Source organism: Oncorhynchus tshawytscha, linkage group LG10 (assembly GCF_018296145.1).
Source record: "Oncorhynchus tshawytscha isolate Ot180627B linkage group LG10, Otsh_v2.0, whole genome shotgun sequence".
Classification (NCBI taxonomy): domain Eukaryota; kingdom Metazoa; phylum Chordata; class Actinopteri; order Salmoniformes; family Salmonidae; genus Oncorhynchus; species Oncorhynchus tshawytscha.
The window spans coordinates 30,035,465-30,056,110 of NC_056438.1; the positions used below are offsets into that span (position 1 = coordinate 30,035,465).

At 43.4% G+C, this 20,646-nt stretch overlaps 1 protein-coding gene across 12 annotated transcripts in view; it reads right to left on the reverse strand.

The window, feature by feature from the left end:
* Window positions 1–20,646, reverse strand: part of LOC112260091 (calcium/calmodulin-dependent protein kinase type II delta chain) — a 113,757-nt gene that overhangs the window by 32,590 nt on the left and 60,521 nt on the right. For 6 of the 12 annotated variants that reach the window (XM_024434927.2, XM_024434929.2, XM_024434925.2 and 3 more), the window contains exons 5-7: window positions 13,652–13,717; window positions 11,799–11,871; window positions 5,391–5,493 (exon numbers count right to left, since the gene is read on the reverse strand). In XM_024434927.2, the coding sequence (XP_024290695.1) occupies window positions 5,391–5,493; window positions 11,799–11,871; window positions 13,652–13,717 (242 nt within the window). Of the gene's footprint in view, window positions 1–5,390; window positions 5,494–11,798; window positions 11,872–12,750; window positions 12,824–13,651; window positions 13,718–20,646 lie in introns of all 12 variants that reach the window. The other 6 variants (XM_024434926.2, XM_024434928.2, XM_024434924.2 and 3 more) reach the window with 1 other exon arrangement.

The following is a 20,646-nucleotide window of genomic DNA, read 5'->3' on the forward strand; positions in this document are numbered from 1 at the left end:
GAAAATGTCTGGCCTCCCTGCAATTAACCTTTTTGACATCTGGCCCCTGTAAGATCATAATTGAATATCCCTGACATATACCATCAAGCATTTCATATTTGATCCAGATACTGACTGTCAGCACTAGGTAGTCTATAGCAATTACCCACAAGAATAGGCTTTAGGGGAGGCAGGTGAACCGGTAGCCATATTACTTCAACAGCATTTGACATTGACCCCCCCATTTTGTAGGCCCACGAATAAAAAATGTTATCTGTGGGATGCAGGGTCTCAACTTAATGTTAGAATAGAAGGTACAATTTCGAAATATGCTTGTGGATCAGCAGTTTTTCTCTTACGTCAGTCACTGAAAGTAGGGTAAATCCAATTGTGTTCAATAATTTGACAGCACCCCTTTTGATTTGAACGAAACCTTCAATACATATTTGCCCACAGAAGAAGTGGTCAGAAATGTACCTTTTGAAGCCTCCCGGGTAGCGCAGTGGTTAAGGGCGCTGTACTGCAGCGCCAGCTGTGCCACCAGAGACTCTGGGTTCGCGCCCAGTCTCTGTCGTCACCGGACGCGACCGGGAGGTCCGGGGGGCGACGCACGACCTCTAGCGTCGTCCGGGTTAGGGAGGGGTTGGCCGGTAGGGATATCCTTGTCTCATCGCGCACCATCGACTCCTGTGGCGAGCCGGGCACAGTGCGCGCTAACCAAGGTTACCATGTGCACGGTGTTTCCTCGCTTCCGGGTTGGATGCGCGCTATGTTAAGAAGCTGGGTTGGGTTGTGTATCGGAGGTACGGGAGTTGTAGCGATGAGAAAAGATAGTAGCTACTAACAATTGGATACCACGAAATTGGGGAGAAAAAAGGGGGTAAAATAAAATAAAAAATGTAATTAAAAAGGGGGGCCTCCTGGGTGGCGCAGTTGGTAGATACAATATTTTTTTTAAGCAGACATTGAATACCCTTTGAGCACAGTGAAGTAATTAATTACATGGTGTGTCAATACAACCAGTCACTACAGAGATACAGGCGTCCTTCCTAATTCAGCTGCATTTGAATTTGCCGCTCTGCAGCTGCCGGAGAGGAAGGAAACCGCTCAGGATGTTCACCATGAGGCCAATGGTGACTTTAAAACAGTTAGAGTTTAACTAGGGGTGGTAGGAGAAAACTGAGGATGGATCAACAACATTGTAGTTACTCCACAAAACTAACCTAATTGACAGTAAAAAAAAGGAAGCCTGTGCAGAATTGTTTTCTTCCAATACATGCATCCTGTTGGCAACAAGGCACTAAAGTAATAATGCAAAACAATGTTGCAAAGCAATTAACTTTTTCTCTGAAGTCTTACAGTTTACTTAAAACCTCTTGGTGTTAGGGGGCAGTATTTTCATTTTTGGAAAAAAAACGTTCACGTTTTAAACGGGATATTTTGTCAGGAAAAGATGCTAGAATATGCATATAATTGACAGCTTTGGATAGAAAACACTAACGTTTCCAAAACTGTAAAGATATTGTCTGTGAGTATAACAGAACTGATGTTGCAGGCAAAAGCCTGAGAAACATCCAATCCGGAAGTGCCCCAGGTTTTGAAAGCGCTGCGTTCCAATGACTCCCTATTCAGCTGTGAATGTACCATCAACGAACTTACGCTTTCTACGTATTCCCAAAGGTGTCTACAGCATTGTGACGTAGTTTTATGCATTTCTGTTGAAGAATAGCCGTAGGCGGCCACATTGCGTAAGTGGTCACATGGTGGCTCCGAGAGAGATTCTCACGTAAAATATAGAGGTAGCCATTACTCCAATCGGTCCTAGTGAAAAACGAATTGTCCCGACGGATATATTATCGAATGGATATTAGAAAAACCTTGAGGATGGATTCTAAACAACGTTTGCCATGTTTCTGTCAATATTATGGAGCTCATTTTTAATATTTTTCGGCGTTGTGGTGACCGCAATTTCTGGGCGATTTCTCAGCCAAACGTGAAGAACAAACGGAGCTATTTCGCATACAAAAATAATCTTTTGGGAAAAAAATGAACTTTGGCTGTCTACCTGGGAGTCTCGTGAGTGAAAACATCCGAAGTTCATCAAAGGTAAACAATTTAATTTGATTGCTTTTCTGATTTCCGTGACAAGGTTGCCTGCTGCTAGCTAGGCTATGATAAACTTACACAAATGCTTTTCTAGCGTTGGCTGTAAAGCATATTTTGAAAATCTGAGATGACAGGGTGATTAACAAAAGGCTAAGCTGTGTTCCAATATATTTCACTTGTGATTTTCATGAATAGGAAGATTTTCTAGGAAGATTTATGTCCGTTGCGTTTTGCTAATTAGGGTCAGATGATGAAAACGGTCCCGTTCACGGGATGGGGTGTCACTACAGGTTAAATCTGCTTTAAAAGCTATGGAAACAACTGAAAATAGTAGTCTGGCAATGACCGACAACCAATTTGGGAGAGCTTGACGAAACTTGAAAATAATAAATGGGCAAATTTTGCACAATCCAGGTATGGAAAGCTCTTGCACTTACCCAGAAAGAGTCTTCTGCAAAGGTGTTTCTACAAAGTATTGACACAGGGGTGTGAATACTTATGTAAATGAGATATTTCTGTATTTAAATTTTCAACAAATTTGCAAAAAAAATCTAAAAACATGTTTTCACTGTCATTCTAGGGCATTGTGTGTAGATGGATGAAAGAAGAACACATATTTTAGCCATTTAGAATTAAAGGCTGTAACAACAAAATGTGGAATAAGTCAAGGGGTATGAATACTTTCTGAAGGCACTGTATATTAATGTGGGCCAATTTTTTGCCCTGATCCAGGTTGCTTGTTTGTTTTTTGTGCTTTACTGGCGTAGAAGTAGGCATGATATTGTGTGATATTTTACAGTACATTTGAGCTGATCGTGCAGGGTTAACTGCTTACAGAGGGATTCCTACTAAGGCAAACTGTCTCAGTGCTAACAATGTAATTCAGGTTTATAGGCACAGGATTACTGCAGACAATAGCTATCAGATTGACAGAAATATTCAGGGGAGTTAGAGGAACATACATTTGGTTACTTACATCCACCGTACTACCATTTCTACGGGACTTTCAATGTCCTCTGTTGCTGATTATGACAGGTAGGATTGGAGCACAAATAGACCCAGGCCGTCAGGCTCTACAACTGTTCGCAATGTTGCTGGAGATAATCCTGGAACCCCTGTGCTTAGGTTGAATCCTGTCTCGTTTAAGAGACAGCCTAGTAGAGGTCAAATGAATCCTTAATGCAATGTTTATGGGCCACGATTAACAAGCTTCCAAAACTTCCCACTGGAACGGCCATCTGGGGAACGTAGTGTGGATCCCCGCCAGTGGAATGCAGCCTACTTCTCTAAAGAACTAAAATTCCCAGCATGCCCTGGGGCACCACCAGTGAACTGGGTAGATGATTCTCAGGTGACAGCCAGCCCAGGGGATTAGGATAATTAGTCTGCCATCCTGTGGGGATAAGCAGGCAAATGGCCCTGTTTATCCACCTAATAAAACCTGCACTATAAACCCAGAGAGCTGACACACCTCAAAGTCTCACGTCTCACACATTAACCAGGTAAACAAACTACGTAAACAAATAACATTTTATTTTACAGGTCTACAGGTGTACAGCTGTTATTTTTGGCTCATGTGACAAATAAAATGTTATTTGTTTACTTAGTCTTCAAACTCAAGGCTCCACGACCAGTACTGAAGCTAAGTGGACCTTACAGTGAAACCCTTACAGTGAAATGCTTGCTTACAAGCACTTAACATGCATTTTTCTGAACTGCATTGTTGGTTAAGAAAGTATTTACTAAAATAAACTGAAGTTTAAAAAAATGTAAAATAATAATTAGAGCAGCAATAAAATAACAGTAGCGAGGCTATATACTGGGGTAACCATTACAGAGTCAATGTGCAGGGGCACCAGTGTTTAGACCCAGGATCCTTAGCATAGTGATGAGGTTTGAGGGCACTATGGCGTTGAACGCTGAGCTGTAGTCAATGAATAGCATTCTCACATAGGCGTTCCTTTTGTCAAGGTGGGAAAGGGCAGTGTGGAGTGCAATAGAGATTGCATCATTTGTGGATCTGTTGGGGCGGTATGCAAATTGGAGTGGGTCTAGGGTTCCTGGGATAATGGTGTTGATGTGAGCCATGACCAGCCTTTCAAAGCACTTCATGGCTACAGACGGTCGGTAGTCATTTAGGCAGGTTACCTTGGTGTTCTTGGGCACAGGGACTGCTTGAAACATGTTGGTATTACAGACTAGGTCAGGGACAGGTTGAAAATGTCAGTGGAAGACACTTGCCAGTTTGTCAGAGCATAATCAGAGTACACATCCTGGTAATCTGTCTGGCCCTGCGGCCTTGTGAATGTCGACTAGTTTAAAGGTCTTACTCACATTGGCTAAGGAGAGCGTGATCACACAGTCGTCTGGAACAGCTGATGCCAAAGTACTTCTAACGTTTGTGTGTCTTTAGATATTGTTTAGAATAAAACTCGGTCTGTAAAGCACAGTACATGCTTAGTTACACCCTGGGGCTATATAGTAAAACAACACATTTCATAGGGGTGAAAAAATATATAGAAGACAGGGAAGTCAATGTTTTTGACGACACTGGGCCCTTCAAGTATTGTTAAATTAAGGCAAGAAAACGGGTCCACCTGTGCATTTATAAGTTTTGAGTGTTGGGCGAAAAGTTTTTAAAATGTACCACTTACTCCTGAAATTGGCACCAAAGAGACTGATGTTTTATTTTTTTATTACATATATCTCTGCTGTAAAATGTGCTAGAGAAAGTGTTCTCTTCAAACAGGTGAGGCCATTTTTAATTGTATAATCCTGTCGGAATTCTAGACTATTTTAGTGTAGAGAAACGTAAGTAATATTTACAACTTTTTAAATCGTTTTGGTGCAGATTTCATGTGTAAGAGATGGGGATAATACTGTGAAATTTATGATAACGCCTTTTAGTGTAAGAGCCATTTGAAAAGACCGCCTGCAATTTCAGCCTGTTTTGGCCTGCCTGGTGTTTTGGCCTGCCTGGTGTCGTCACCAAATTAGTTAGACTAATAACAAAGACTTCCAAACCGCTCTGCCAATAACAGTTCATTTCCCCCTCCCCAGTCAGACCACTCCCAGTCCTAGCAAAACGTGTGCTTGAAAAACTGCTTTTTGCTAAGAAGTTCTGTAAAAAAAAAATTAAAAAATGTTTTATTGAAAACAAATCACATTAATTGTTACTTAGAAATTATTTGATATTTAGATAAAAAAATGTCTGCATTGGACATTTAAAACAAGTCTTCAAATGAACAGCCAAGTTTGGGATTCTTGGTGATATTTGAACAGTTTTCTTACTGACTGGTACTCACCGAACCATGCCTGCTGGTCTCCCTGCACCTCGATGGCCAGACCAAAGTCCGCCAACTTTACCGCTGCGCCCTTCAGCTTACTGGCTAGGAGCAGATTTTCAGGCTTGGAGTGGAGAGAGGGAGACAGGATTTCAAAACTTCTCATATAGCAATATACATGAAAATGAACATGTCCGCAATAATATATTATACAGTAGGTGTATTCTGTCTAGTATTTTGGGTAATATCCACACTGGGTTGTAAAACCTAGACGGTGGGTCATCTCACCATTGTAAAATGGTATGATCCCCACTATACCTACAAAAGTATGTGGACACCCTGTTTTATTATTTGATTCAGTTATGTCAGCCACACCTGTTGCTGACAGGTGTATAAAATCGAGCACACAGCCATGCAATCTCCACAGACAAACATTGGCAGTAGAATGGCCTTACTGAAGAGCTCAGTGACATTCAATGTGGCACCATCATAGGATGCCACAGTTCCAACAAGTCAGTTCATCAACTTCCTGCCTTGCTAGAGCTGCCCCGGTCAACTGTAAGTGCTGTTATTGTGAAGTGGAAATGTCTAGGAGCAACAATGTCTCAGCTGCGAAGTGGTAGGCCGAACAAGCTCACAGAACGGGACCACGGAGTGTTGAAGCACATAAAAAATCATCTGCCTGAGAATGCTGCCTGTCCGAATGCATAGTGCCAACTGTAGTTTGATGAAGGAGGAATAATGGTCTGGGGCTGTTTTTCATGGTTCGGGCCCCTTAGTTCCAGTGAAGGGAAGTCTTAACGCTACAACATGCAATGATACGAGTGCTGAAGCGCGTAGCGCATTACAATCGTCTGTCCTCGGTTGCAACACTCATTACCAAGTTCCAAACTGCCTCTGGAAGCAACGTCAGCACAATAACTGTTGATCGGGAGCTTCATGAAATGGGTTTCCATGGCTGGGCAGCCGCACACAAGCCTAAGGTCAGTAATGAATGGAGTGATGAATCACGCTTTACCATCGGACAGTCTGACAGACAAATCTTGGTTTGTTGGATGCCAGGAGAATGCTACCTGCCCGAATGCATAGTGGCAACGGTAAAGTTTGGTGGAGGAGGAATAATGCTCTGGGGCTGTTTTTCATGGTTCGGGCTAGGCCCCTCAGTTCCAGTGAAGGGAAATCTCATTGCTATTGCATACAATGACATTCTAGACCATTCTGTGCTTCCAACTTTGTGGCAACAGTTTGGGGAAGGCCCTTTCCTGCTTCAGCATGATGTCCACGTGCACAAAGTGAGGTCCATACAGAAATGGTTTGTCGAGATAGGTGTGGAAGAAATTGACTGGCCTGCACAGAGCCCTGACCTCAACCCATCAAACACCTTTGGGATGAATTGGAACGCAGACTAAGAGTCAGTCCTAATCGCCCAACATCAGTGCCTGACCTCACCAATGCTCGTGGCTGAATGGAAGAAAGTCCTTACAACAATGTTCCAACATCTAGTGGAAAGCCTTCCCAGAAGAGTAAAGGCTGTTATAGGAGCAAAGGGAGGATCAACTCCATATTAATGCCCATGATTTTGGAATGAGATTTTTGACGAGCAGGTGTCCACATACTTTTGGTCATGAAGTGTAGGACCAAATTCCATTAACCAAATGATATTTTGGCACATTACTATGGCAATCTCCTCTATAACCCATTCATAACTTATCAGTACTGTGTAATAATGAACTCCATCGTGTCCCCTCCTGTGTCCCTGTGGGGCCATGCATGTTCACCGTCACCAAGCCTGCTTCTCTAGGGGAGCAGCTCTCTATGACTCAATGCTCTCACTCAACACACACTGGGGACAATATTACACCAGCTACGTCAGTGTTGAGTAACAGGATTGACACTGATACTGACACAGCAAAGAGAGTGGACACAGCTTGATCTTCACAAAGATACACGAGTCTGTGTAATAAGCCACACGCCGTCAAGGCTGCCATCCAGCCCAAGGTGCGGGGCTACAATGTCTGAGGTCGACAGTGACTCATACATAGTCCACATCGGAACAGGAAGGGGAGGGGCTTAGAGAACAGGTTACAGGTTGAGGATTAACACCGTTGCTGACATTTTCAAAGCGGCTTCTAGGAGTCTAAATTGGAAATAAATTCAAGAGAGATAGACTTAATGTAATAAACAGGAGATGCGAGTAGAAGCCGTTTCAGCCACTTTTTGGAGCGAAGCTGCTTTGCTTGTGGGGCAAATACATTAGTTACAGTACCTCAAGAACAGTATGTCAGTCGACTGACCACTTCTATGGCCTAGATCAGTGGTCACCAAACTTTTCTGAGTCAAGATCACTTTGAGTCAAAAATGCAAGACGAGATCTAACGCTTAGATTTTTTTGGGGGGGGGGAACTTAAAACATAAGCCTATGCAACATTAACCAAGGTTTGTGCAGTAAGCTATAGGCTCAATACATTATCACTGCATATTGGCTATGCTTGAATTACTAGTTAGGCACAGCTGAGTGAGCATAATAATTGGCTTTAGTTTATTTTTACTGGACTGATGGCCTGAATCTGATGGTCAGTCTGAGGGGTGGGAGGCAGCGGGGGTGAGGCTGCCTCTCACCCGACTCACTGTCCCTCCCCTCTCGCTACCTTCCAGCTGATGGCGAATCTCAAGTCACACTGCATGAATTCTGCCTCATGCACCAACTCATGTTGTTACGCCTACGACCGGAGAGAGTGAAATATTCCTCGATATTAAGAGAGACAAGCCGTTAACAATAACAACGTATGATTATCGGAACACTTTGCTATACTCCTTCATTGCAGCTGCAGTGCTGGTTGTAGTGTGAGTGGAAGTAGGGAGAAGACGCATTTTATGGCTTATAAAAGTTTTGGAACAAAGTGTTGGGACATTGCTGAATAACTTAAACGCTGAGTCTCTCTCTAGTCATGGTTTTAAACGTTTTGAAATCTCAACAGTATCAACTTTGCTGTGAGTTCGAAGGTTTATTTTTACAGTCTGGAAACTGTGTAGCTGGTGGTAGGCCTATAGGTGCACTTGATTCTCTGGGCCTGTCTACCGTCAGACACGTGAAATGGTTGAAAATGGGAACACTGCCTTCCCGGTTCAGTGTACCTACCGCCAACAACGCGAAACAAATCAAAAACTAGGAACGCAAGGCTTTACTGTTTTTTGTTACAAAAACGTTTGGTAATCGACTAGGAATACCTTGGAGATCAACCAGTCGATAGCGATCCACCGGTTGGTGACCACTGGCCTATATAAAGGAATCAATTCCTCAACATTATATAGCATCAAATCAAACAAGGTAAATTCATGATCATTCATTGGTGCAGTTAGTAGAGCATTTGTGAATTGTGATTCGTGCAGATCAGTGGGCGAGGACGGGGCTCACATGCTACGGGGGGGGTAAGTGCAGTCAACAGTGCCATGCAGTCATTGCAAACACCCCTACTAACTCAGCCTCCCTTCCCCACCAGAACATCATGTAACCTGTGTGGTGTGACTGGAAGCGGCCAGTTAAAAATGTTTAAAAAATCTCAGCCTCATAACATCCATCATATAGACCAGGGCTATTCAACTCTTACCCTACCAGGTCCAGAGCCTGCTGGTTTTCTGTTCTATCTGATAATGAATTGCACACACCTTGCACAGTCCCTGATTAGATTAACAACAAAAACAAACACAGTGGAACTGGCTTCGAGGTCCAGAGTTGAGTTTAAGGGCTACAGAGTCTTCCTTATAACACATCATCCCTAAACAGCTTTAAATAAATAATGTGCTTCATAAACAAATAGCTATTACGGAAGACTCAATATGACTAACGATCCCTCAATGGGCAGATCGATACATTGTAATCTAATCTAAACGCACATATGAGAGCTATAGTCCCTAGCTAGTATAGCTTTCAGGACTGGGTAAATTAATTGTGGTGTGTGTGGAACCTATCTAGCTCACTGTGATCACGATTGACGCCCGGTCCTCAGGGCTCCGGTGTAATGGGTCTAATTTAATTCAGGTCTCATAAAGATGTAATTATTACTAGCCTCGGTGGCCTTACTGTATCTACTGCAACTGGGAAAGATGCACTCAGCTTTCAGTCACACACAACTACAACGCTGACAAATTCACCCGTCTACCCTCACGCATATCTCTCACTTACTATTCCTCAATCTCCTAGCAATAAATCGGTCTCAATCTCAACTTCAGGGATTTAAACCAGTGGCTTGGTATCTAAACCTAGAGGGAGCGGGGAATCTACAGGAGGGCAGTGGAGGGAGAGAGAGAGAGAGGACAGGGACAGCCCTGGTCTCTAATGCAGTTGTCCAGACCAGCATCATCCAGAGTGGCCTGACCTCCCGTGTGGACAGGCAGAGGAAGAGAGAGAGCAACAGCGTCAGTGATTAGAGCAGCTGGGAGGAAGAGGAGGAGGGGAGATTGGCCAGAGGGAATGAAGGAGGACAAGAGGGAAGAGTTCAGTTCAGGGTAAAAGGAAGAGAAAAAAAGAACAGAAGAGGAGTGAAGGAAAGAGGATGAGGCATGAAAAAGGAGATGGACAGATGAGCAGGGATAATGAGACGAAGAGGAGGAGGTAGACCTGAACAGAGTGCCGTCAGCGTCGAGTCCGACAGAAGTCAATGAGTCTTGAAGGAACAGCTTGAGAGGGATGTCTGGTCTGATGCAGTCGGTCTGTGTGTGGTCTGGTGGAAACAGTCTAGAGTGCAAACTACTTAACTGTCCAACTAAATTTAGGTTGGTTGGATACAATGGTACCGTTCAGTACAATTACAGTGTGTCAAAATTACTATATGCATGAGTGTGTGCGAGTGTGTGCAGGTGTGTGTCAATATGGGTCCTCCCCCAACACACACGTACACACACACACACACACACACACACACACACACACACGTAGGTCACACCAGTGTGAAGAGATGTCCTTTCATCGGCCTCTTTCATGCTTTGTTTTGTTCATATTTGTTTTGTTTTTTGTCTATTCTGCCGCTCCCCATGGTAACAAGCTGGTAGCAGCCAATCAGAGCACTGACTGAGAGGGCCTCGGCGAATGCAAACGCAGGGTGATTATTTCAGGAGTGAAATTGTGCTCCTGGCTGCACCTGGCTCATTTGATTAGCAAATTTGAGTTCTGAAACTTGCCATGACGGCAATGACCGGGGGGATTGGAGAAGGGTACACCCTAAGAAGGTCGTTCCATGAAATGTGTGACTTTTGATATTTTAAGTAGAAACTGTGCACCAATATAGATTTTAAAATATATATAAACCACATGAAGAACTCAATAAAATCTAATAATATGAATAAAGATTTGCTAAAGAAAAGAAAATCAACATTTTGACATGTCCCTCTGTGTACCCTATGACCCCCAGGAAGATTTTAACCCACTTAACCCCAACACATTCTCCAAGTTTTCCGAGATATTTTGTTGCTTTAACAGTCATTTCTGAAGATGATTATTTATCTAGTGTCATTAGTGATTCAAACCTGTCCCTCATTTTAAAGGCCAACCCTGTTATGTGAACTGAACTCATGTTAATATGATGAAACTCCTATTCCTGAGTGGGTTGAGTGGGTTGAGCATGACACGTCAACCCTGTTACCCATAGATAGACAGGATAGAAATGTTTTATCCATTTCATTTTTTTATGTGAAGATTGCATTCAATTGCATCTCCCTGTCGCACACCACAAGCTTCCATTCCCCCTGTCACAAGGGAATTTATACCTGATTTAAGTTCAAATCACAACCATGTTACTTTATTTGGCACCTACTAAGCACTTAATATTATTTTTGTTGGTTAAGCATCAAGATGGGGAAACGTGTTGTTTTATGAAGTTGAACATTTTGCTCTTTATTACAGAAAGGAAAGGCACTGAATTAGTCGAAAGACCCAACAAGGGCAAGTCTCCAAATTCTACTTGGACAATGTGACAATTTCATCCTACTCATCGTATTATTATTTTGTTTAACAAGACTGATTTTATCCACCATTGAATTGGAGCGATTGCAGGCCCTATTTCCGTGCCTATTAACACCTCTGTCACTGTTCTGAAGACAAACACGGTGCGTCAGTGAAGGTGTGGACGTAAGAGGTCGACATGCCTTTCCAAAAAGTCCCAAATAAGACTTCCTTTCTGTAATTACCATTTCATCAGCGTTTAACTGGCCCGAGCAGTCACTAATGCAGTGGAAAAGTTCAAACTCAATTTGACCCTGTGCCTCCCATGTCTCAACTGAAAAAGACGTGTCAGAGACAGTCTATCAAAGTTCTTAACCCTCAAAGTCAAACGGATAAAAAGTCTGAAAGTCAGTCAGGATGAGTGGGGTCTCCGTTGGAGGGAGAGGAAGAAGAGGAAGGGCTGTGTTTGGCTTCCCGGCATTTCTACTCACCTTCAGGTCGCGGTGGACCACGCCCATCTGGTGGCAGTGGAGCACGGCCTCTAGGATCTGCTGAATGCAATGACTGCATGCAAACACCAGGGGGCGTGGGTTAGTGACAAGCTCACACTCACTGTGTGCCGTGCGTTCTCCTTGAGACGGGGGTGGGGGGGGGCAGCAAGGGTGGTGGAGGTGGTGGTTGGGATGATGTTTAGGCCATTGATTTGTTAATATCCCTCCAACTACCACCCCTATAACACCAGTACTCCAGTATAGAGCCAATGTATTTACTCAATTGAATGTGACTGCTTTGACTATAAGGTGAAAGCAAGATTGTAGATATTCTAATAAGTGAATGCGGCATAAGTTAAACAAAAGTGTGTTCTGATTGGACCATTAAGAACAAGGACATCTGGCTATGACATCATCACCCACCACCCCCACTCACTGTCCCCCCGGGTCTCAAAACAGAAGTGGTGTTAGCTCCCCGCTGGCTGTGAGCTCGACCCTGGGGAGGGTAAGGAGGAGGGAGGTGTATGAATTGATCCTATTTATACCCCTCTTAAACCAGAAGGGGCTTATCAAATACGCCCAGGACCCAGGCTCACAGCAGGCGTTCAGAGCAGAGAAACGAACACCGGAGAGAGATGCTACATGCACATCATCTTTGGGTTTACAGAGGAGGAAAAGGTGAGCTGTGTCACACCCCCCCCCCCTCACCGCCCTGCCGCCCCCGCGTGGGCCACCTGACCTCAACCACGAGTAGTGATTGGTGGAGGGGTCAGGGTGGCTGCTGGTAGGGGATTGGGTTTGGAAGAGAGGTAGAGGAAAGCGGCTTGTGGGGTTACAGGGTGAATGGGAGGGGCGGGGTGGATGTTAATTGGTGGTGGATTTCTGGCGGACGGGTGGGCAGGCGGGCGAGGGGGCCGGCATGGTGCCAGCATAGCCTCTGTTGTGTACTAACCTTCATGTCCCTGTGAACTATACCACTTTGGTGACAATGATTTACACTTTCTAGAATCTGCTGTATGCATTGGCTGTGGAGGAGAGAGACAAGGCCAGAAGAAGCGAAGAGGAGAGAACACACATCAGAAGAAAACACAAAAAAACACACAAAAAAACCACACAAAAAAAAGACGAAAAATGAGAAAGGCCAGTGAAACTGTAATATCAAAAGTAAAAACTAGAGAGAGAGAGACAGAGAGAGAGAGAGAGAGAGAGAGACTGAGAGACAGAGAGAGGAGAGTAAAGTTCACATCATGTTCTACCACTTAATCTTTTGGAGAGTGACAACGCTATTTCGGTCACAGGGACGCTAATTGACTTTCAATATCAGGAATGACAAAAGGGCTGAATCTTTTAACAGTCTTACTTTAAACGGAACATTGCTTTTTGGAATGAGTAGGAACTATCCATATTAAAATGATATGACCTCAAACTCAGGTCTTTGTGTGGTTAATGGCGTGCGCTTATACAGGGGGAAATAGATCCGCAGACGGCAGCCTCGTGACAGGAGAGCAACAGAAAAAACAGACGACAGAAGAGTATCTCCATAAGACACATGCCAGACAACGCACACAGATATAATACAGATATCATCAACTCTATTACTAAATTACAGTAACAAAGAGAAAGAGGGTGTATGCAGTAACACACAAGTACTTTTCACACGCATAATGTGTTATGTTGAGGCAGTAACTTGTGTCATTTTTAAACTCTAATGATGACAAATCCACTAAGTCTATTGTGTACAACTAAGTGAACTAGAATGTGTGTTTTGATGTTGTTTTATTTACATCCACTGACATGTGTTTGACTAGACCAGTAACATGAGTTGCTGTTAAGTGAGTCTGTGCGAGTCTGACCTGGCGTCTGCTTCGCTGTAGTACTCTCTGGCTACGATGTCCTCAAACAGCTCCCCACCAGTCACCCTGGAAGAAAGGGGAATAGGAGACGTGATAATTCCATGCTAGAAGTTCAGGAAAACAGCGAGAGACCCGGAGAACGAGGGTGCAGTCAGCTATGCAAATCTACCTTTCGGGCATCTTTCGAGGAGAGAAACGAGACACCAAAAGATGTCACGATTTGGACAAAACAGCAAATACGCTTGTGCTTTCTGATCATTAGAAAACCATTAGACACCCCTCCAACGGTGTTTGAATAAAACATGTAGTTGACATATTAGATTGGAATGCATTCCTGTGTGTTCCAGTGAGCTAAATGTCCCGAATCGTAAGTGTTATTCCAAGGAACTGGGCAACACAGAAGATGGGAATGTTTCATGTAACCACTCTTGGCACTGGAACGACACCAGACTGTTGTACATGGATTGTGTTCAGAGTGCAACAAACCGCAGTCAAAACGTCCAATGGATTCTCGCAATGCTTTCAGTTTGTTCGTAGTAATGCATTAAAAAGATAAAGACAGGTGTATGTAACATAATTATATGTGTTCTACCTTTATTCATGGTCAATGTAATTTGCCTCATTTGTCTCGTCGTTTTGCTGTCATTCGTCTGGCCAGGTTTATTTGGGTAAAAGGAAAGAGAAGCTTTCATCCCCGCAATTCACTAATCTCAGCTGCCTATAAGAGCGGCAGGCACCCTTTTTTTTAACAGCCCTTAGTCAAATTAAATGCAGCATTTTAAATAAATTGGGACCGATTTCCCCCTCCAGCTGCCAAATTAAACACCGCCAAAACTGCTGCCAATATACAAGGGAGTGATAGAGAGAGATGGAAAGATAGTGGAAGTAATGGGCATTGAGCTGGATGGACTGTGCAAAAGAGCGAGGGAGAGTAGACGTAAAGTTTTTCTTCTGGAGTGATATTGATGTGCGTCAAAAAAATGGTGAAATATGGATGCAACATGCAGTAGCATATGAAGAAGCACAGACATTGTTGCTGGGGAGAGAGCTATATGGAAGGAACACTAATCAAATCACTCAGATCAAAAGGCTAGCGTTCAAACTAACTGTGATGCATCATAGGAGCCAGGCAAACAGACCTCGAAACCAATACACACTTTACTGTGTCCCCTCTAAATACAGCCCTGAGTTGTTCACTGTCCAGATGACCTCACCAAGGGAAAACTCTGGGGCATTAATTGGCTTTAACTAAGGGCCCAGAGTTTCAGGAAATACTCAGAGCGAGACGGGGATTTCCAGCCCACTTTGACATCTGTGGAACATAAGGTTCGTTTTGGCATGCTGCCATTGGAAATAAACACACTTGATCAGCCAACGGATTAACTTTGTAATCCTTAAAGGAGGAGATAGGCGTTTAGTCTATTTTAAAATAACCGTGCGGAGCGGTGGTATATTCCAATGTCTTCACTACATCAGAGTCTATGAGAAGATGAGACTGTTAAGAGTCATTTACAAGCCCATCACATAATTTGACTTGAGGGTGAGAAAACAATGCAAAAATGTTTTGTTTTTTTAAATGACAACACCCTTTCCTAGTACACACACCCACACACAGTAAATACCAGTGGAAACAGAACTGGAAAATAAAGTGCTGTCTACTGGTAGGAATAAGTAAGGAGAGTTTAAGTTCAGGGAGAGACTCCTGTGCAGAGGAACATCAGGGGAAGAGGAGAGGGCTGGGCGTTCAGCCTTTAGCCCTCCTTAAAATAAGGACCCCCGCCCGCAGTGTAGAGCAGGGACACAAAGAGCCTGGACAGATGCACTAGTGCGCACGTCTTTATTGCCTTCGGGGCCACCTTTGGAGCTGCCCACTTAGATTTCCATAAATATGAATCATGTAAATATCCTTGGGGGCATGAGTCGAGCGATGCCTCAAAACTCGGCGTTGACACCTCTGAACAAACATACACATTTACAAAATATTCAAAACAACAGTGACAATGCAAAACATTGCTCACAGACCAAGTGTGTAAGCTCGTGAACTTTTCTTATCCATCTTTGCAAGCTTGGCCAGCTCTGAACCAATGGTAATTGCGATGAACCCTTCTGTTCTTTGGATGATTATGTAAATTCACCCGGAAGGGAGCGGTGAGGAGAAAAGACAACTGCCAGAAAGGAAGCCGATGAAGGGAAGATGGTACTGGTGAACAGAACCTAGGAGAGGAGGCAATCTACAGAGCACATCTGTGTTAGTTATTCCCACGTTCTGCCTGGAGAGCGTCTGGGGACATACATGGAGGAAATAGAATTGGAATTAGTATTAGTTTATCTAGCAACTACTACATGTACAGTGTGCTTACAAATTAATATGCCCCACTAACAGGTAGGGATGGGAATTGCCAGGGACCTGGCAATTTCAATATTATGCCGACACACAAACTCAGCAAAAAAAGAAACGGCCGTTTTTCAGTACCCCGTCTTTCAAAGATCATTTGTAAAAATTCAAACAACTTCACAGATCTTCAATGTAAAGGGATTAAACACTGTTTCCCATGCTTGTTCAATGAACCATAAACAATTAATGAACATGCACCTGTGGAAAACTCGTTAAGACACGAACAGCTTACAGACGGTAGGCAATTAAGGTCACAGTTATGAAAACTTAGGACACTACAGTGCCTTGCGAAAGTATTCGGCCCCCTTGAACTTTGCGACCTTTTGCCACATTTCAGGCTTCAAACATAAAGATATAAAACTGTATTTTTTTGTGAAGAATCAACAACAAGTGGGACACAATCATGAAGTGGAACGACATTTATTGGATATTTCAAACTTTTTAACAAATCAAAAACTGAAAAATTGGGCGTGCAAAATGATTCAGCCCCCTTAAGTTAATACTTTGTAGCGCCACCTTTTGCTGCGATTACAGCTGTAAGTCGCTTGGGGTATGTCTCTATCAGTTTTGCACATCGAGAGACTGAAATTTTTTCCCATTCCTCCTTGCAAAACAGCTCGAGGTCAGTGAGGTTGGATGGAGAGCATTTGTGAACAGCAGTTTTCAGTTCTTTCCACAGATTCTCGATTGGATTCAGGTCTGGACTTTGACTTGGCCATTCTAACACCTGGATATGTTTATTTTTGAACCATTCCATTGTAGATTTTGCTTTATGTTTTGGATCGTTGTCTTGTTGGAAGACAAATCTCCGTCCCAGTCTCAGGTCTTTTGCAGACTCCATCAGGTTTTCTTCCAGAATGGTCCTGTATTTGGCTCCATCCATCTTCCCTGTCCCTGCTGAAGAAAAGCAGGCCAAACCATGATGCTGCCACCACCATGTTTGACAGTGGGGATAGTGTGTTCAGGGTGATGAGCTGTGTTGCTTTTACGCCAAACATTACGTTTTGCATTGTTGCCAAAAAGTTCAATTTTGGTTTCATCTGACCAGAGCACCTTCTTCCACATGTTTGGTGTGTCTCCCAGGTGGCTTGTGGCAAACTTTAAACAACACTTTTTATGGATATCTTTAAGAAATGGCTTTCTTCTTGCCACTCTTCCATAAAGGCCAGATTTGTGCAATATATGACTGATTGTTGTCCTATGGACAGAGTCTCCCACCTCAGCTGTAGATCTCTGCAGTTCATCCAGAGTGATCATGGGCCTCTTGGCTGCATCTCTGATCAGTCTTCTCCTTGTATGAGCTGAAAGTTTAGAGGGACGGCCAGGTCTTGGTAGATTTGCAGTGGTCTGATACTCCTTCCATTTCAATATTATCGCTTGCACAGTGCTCCTTGGGATGTTTAAAGCTTGGGAAATCTTTTTGTATCCAAATCCGGCTTTAAACTTCTTCACAACAGTATCTCGGACCTGCCTGGTGTGTTCCTTGTTCTTTATGATGCTCTCTGCGCATTTAACGGACCTCTGAGACTATCACAGTGCAGGTGCATTTATACGGAGACTTGATTACACACAGGTGGATTGTATTTATCATCATTAGTCATTTAGGTCAACATTGGATCATTCAGAGATCCTCACTGAACTTCTGGAGAGAGTTTGCTGCACTGAAAGTAAAGGGGCTGAATAATTTTGCACGCCCAATTTTTCAGTTTTTGATTTGTTAAAAAAGTTTTAAATATCCAATAAATGTCGTTCCACTTCATGATTGTGTCCCACTTGTTGTTGATTCTTCACAAAAAAATACAGTTTTATATCTTTATGTTTGAAGCCTGAAATGTGGCAAAAGGTCGCAAAGTTCAAGGGGGCCGAATACTTTCGCAAGGCACTGTATAGAGGCCTTTCTACTGACTCTGAAAAACACCAAAAGAAAGATGCCAACGGTCCCTGCTCATCTGCGTGAACGTGCCTTAGGCATGCTGCAAAGAGACATCTCACAGCAAGAACTGGCAAATCTGGTGCAGTCCATGAGGAGGATGTGCACTGCAGTACTTAATGCAGCTGGTGGCCACACCAAACACAGACTGTTTTTGACAACCCCTTTGCTCAGGGACACAATATTCCATTTCTGTTAGTCACATGTCTCGGTTGTTGAAACTTGTTATGTTCGTATAAATAATTACACATGTTGAGTTTGCTGAAAATAAACACAGTTGACAGTGAGAGGACGTTTCTTTTATTGCTGAGTTTACGATACTAAGGTGCCTAAACTATATTTATTGCGATTCTCACCATTCTACATACAGTGCATTCAGAAGGTATTCACCGTTTCACTTTTTCCACATTTTGTTATGTTACAGCCTTATTTTGAAATCGATTAAATAACTTGTTTTCCACATCAATCTACACACACAACCCCATCATGACAAAGCAAAAATATTTTTTTTAATTATTTTTTTGCAAACAGAAATACCTTATTTACATAATTATTCAGAACCTTTGCTATGAGACGTGAAATTGAGCTCAGATGCATCCTTTTTCCATTGACCATCCTTGAGATGTTTCTACAACTTCATTGGAGTCCACCTGTGTTAAATTCAATTGATTGGACATGATTTGGAAAGGCACACAGCTGTCTGCATAAGTTCCTACAGTTCACAGTGCATGTCAGAGAAAAACCAAGCCATGAGGTCGAAGGAATTGTCCGTAGAGCTCCGAGACAGGATTATGTCGAGGCACAGATTTCGGGAAGGGTACCAAAACATTTCTGCAGCATTGAAGGTCCCTAAGAACACTGTAGCCACCAACATTCTTAAATGGAAAAAGTTTGGAAAAATCAAGACTCTTCCTAGAGCCGACTGCCCAGACAAATTGAGCAATCAGGGGAGAAGTGCCTTGGTCAGGGAAGTGACCAAGAACCCAATGATCACTCTGTCAGAGCTCCAGAGTTCCTCTGTGGAGATGGTAGAACCTTCCAGAAGGACAACCACCTCTGCAGCACTCCAGGCATCAGGCCTTTATGGTAAAGTGGCCAGACGGAAGACACATGACAGCCCGCTTGGAGTTTGGCAAAAGGCACCTAAAGGACTCAGACCATGAGAAACAAGATTCTCTGATCTGATGAAACCAAGATTGAACTCTTCGGCCTGAATTTCCATGGGTCACGTCTGGAGGAAACCTGCACCCTCCCAGTGAACAGTGAATCATGGTGGTGGGAGCAACATGCTGTGGGGATGTTTTTCAGTGGCAGGGACTGGGAGACTAGTCAGGATCAAGGGAAAGATGAACGGAGCAAAGTAAAGAGAGATCCTTGATGAAAACCTGCTCCAGAGTGCTCAGGACCTCAGACTGGGGGCGAAGGTTCACCTTCCAACCGGACAATGACCCTAAACACACAGCCAAGACAACACAGGAGTGGCTTTGGGACAAGTCTCAATGTCCTTGAGTGGCCCAGCCAGAGCCCGGACCTGAACCAGATCGAACATCTCTGGAGGGACCTGAAAATAGCTGTGCAACAACACTCCCCATCCAACCTGACAGAACTTGAGGATCGCAGAGAAGCTCCCCAAATACCGGTGTGCCAAGTGTGTAGCGTCATACCCAAGAAGACTCTAGGCGCTTCAGCAAAGTACTGAGTAAAGGGTCTGAATACTTATGTAAATATGATCGTATATATATATGCACCCCTGACAATTTCCATGATTTCCATTTATAACTAATTGGGTGTTTGGATCAGCAATTTCATTTTGATCTATCAAATAACTAATGGACACAGTAATATTTCAGTAGTGAAATGAGGTTTATGGGATTAACAGAAAATGTGCAATATGCATCAAAACAAAATTGGACAGGTGCATAAATTTGGGCACCCCAATAGAAAAATCACATCAATATTTAGTAGAGCCTCCTATTGCTAAAATAACAGCCTCTAGATGCTTCCCATAGCCTCTAATGAGTGTCTGGATTCTGGATGAAGGTATTTTGGACCACATTACAAAACATCTCCAGTTCAGTTAGGTTTGATGGTTACCGAGCATGGACAGCCCGCTTCAAATCATCCCACAGATTCTCAAAGATATTCAGGTCTGGGGACTGGGATGGCCATTCCAGAACATTGTACTTGTTCCTCTGTATAAATGCCCGAGTAGAGTTTGAGCAGTGTTGAGGGTCGTTGTCTTGTCGAAATATCCAGCCCTGGCGTAACGTCAACTTTGTGACTGATTCTTCAACATTATTCCCAAGAATCTGCTGATATTGAGTGGAATCCATGCGACCCTCAACTTTAACAAGATTCCCAGTACCAGCACTGGCCACACAGCATGATGGAATCCCCACCCAATTCTACTGCGGGTAGAAAGTGTTTTTCTTGGAAAGCTGTGCTCTTTTGCCGCCATGCATAACGTCCCTTGTTATGACCAAATAACTCTGTGTCAGCACCTTATTCCAGCACCTTATTCCAAAATTAAGCTGGCTTGTCCAAATGTGCGTTTGCATGCCTCACGCGACTCTGTTTGTAGCGTGTGCAGAAAAGGCTTCTTCCGCATCACTCTCCCATACAGCTTCTCCTTGTGCAAAGTGCGCTGAATTGTTGAACGATGCACAGTGA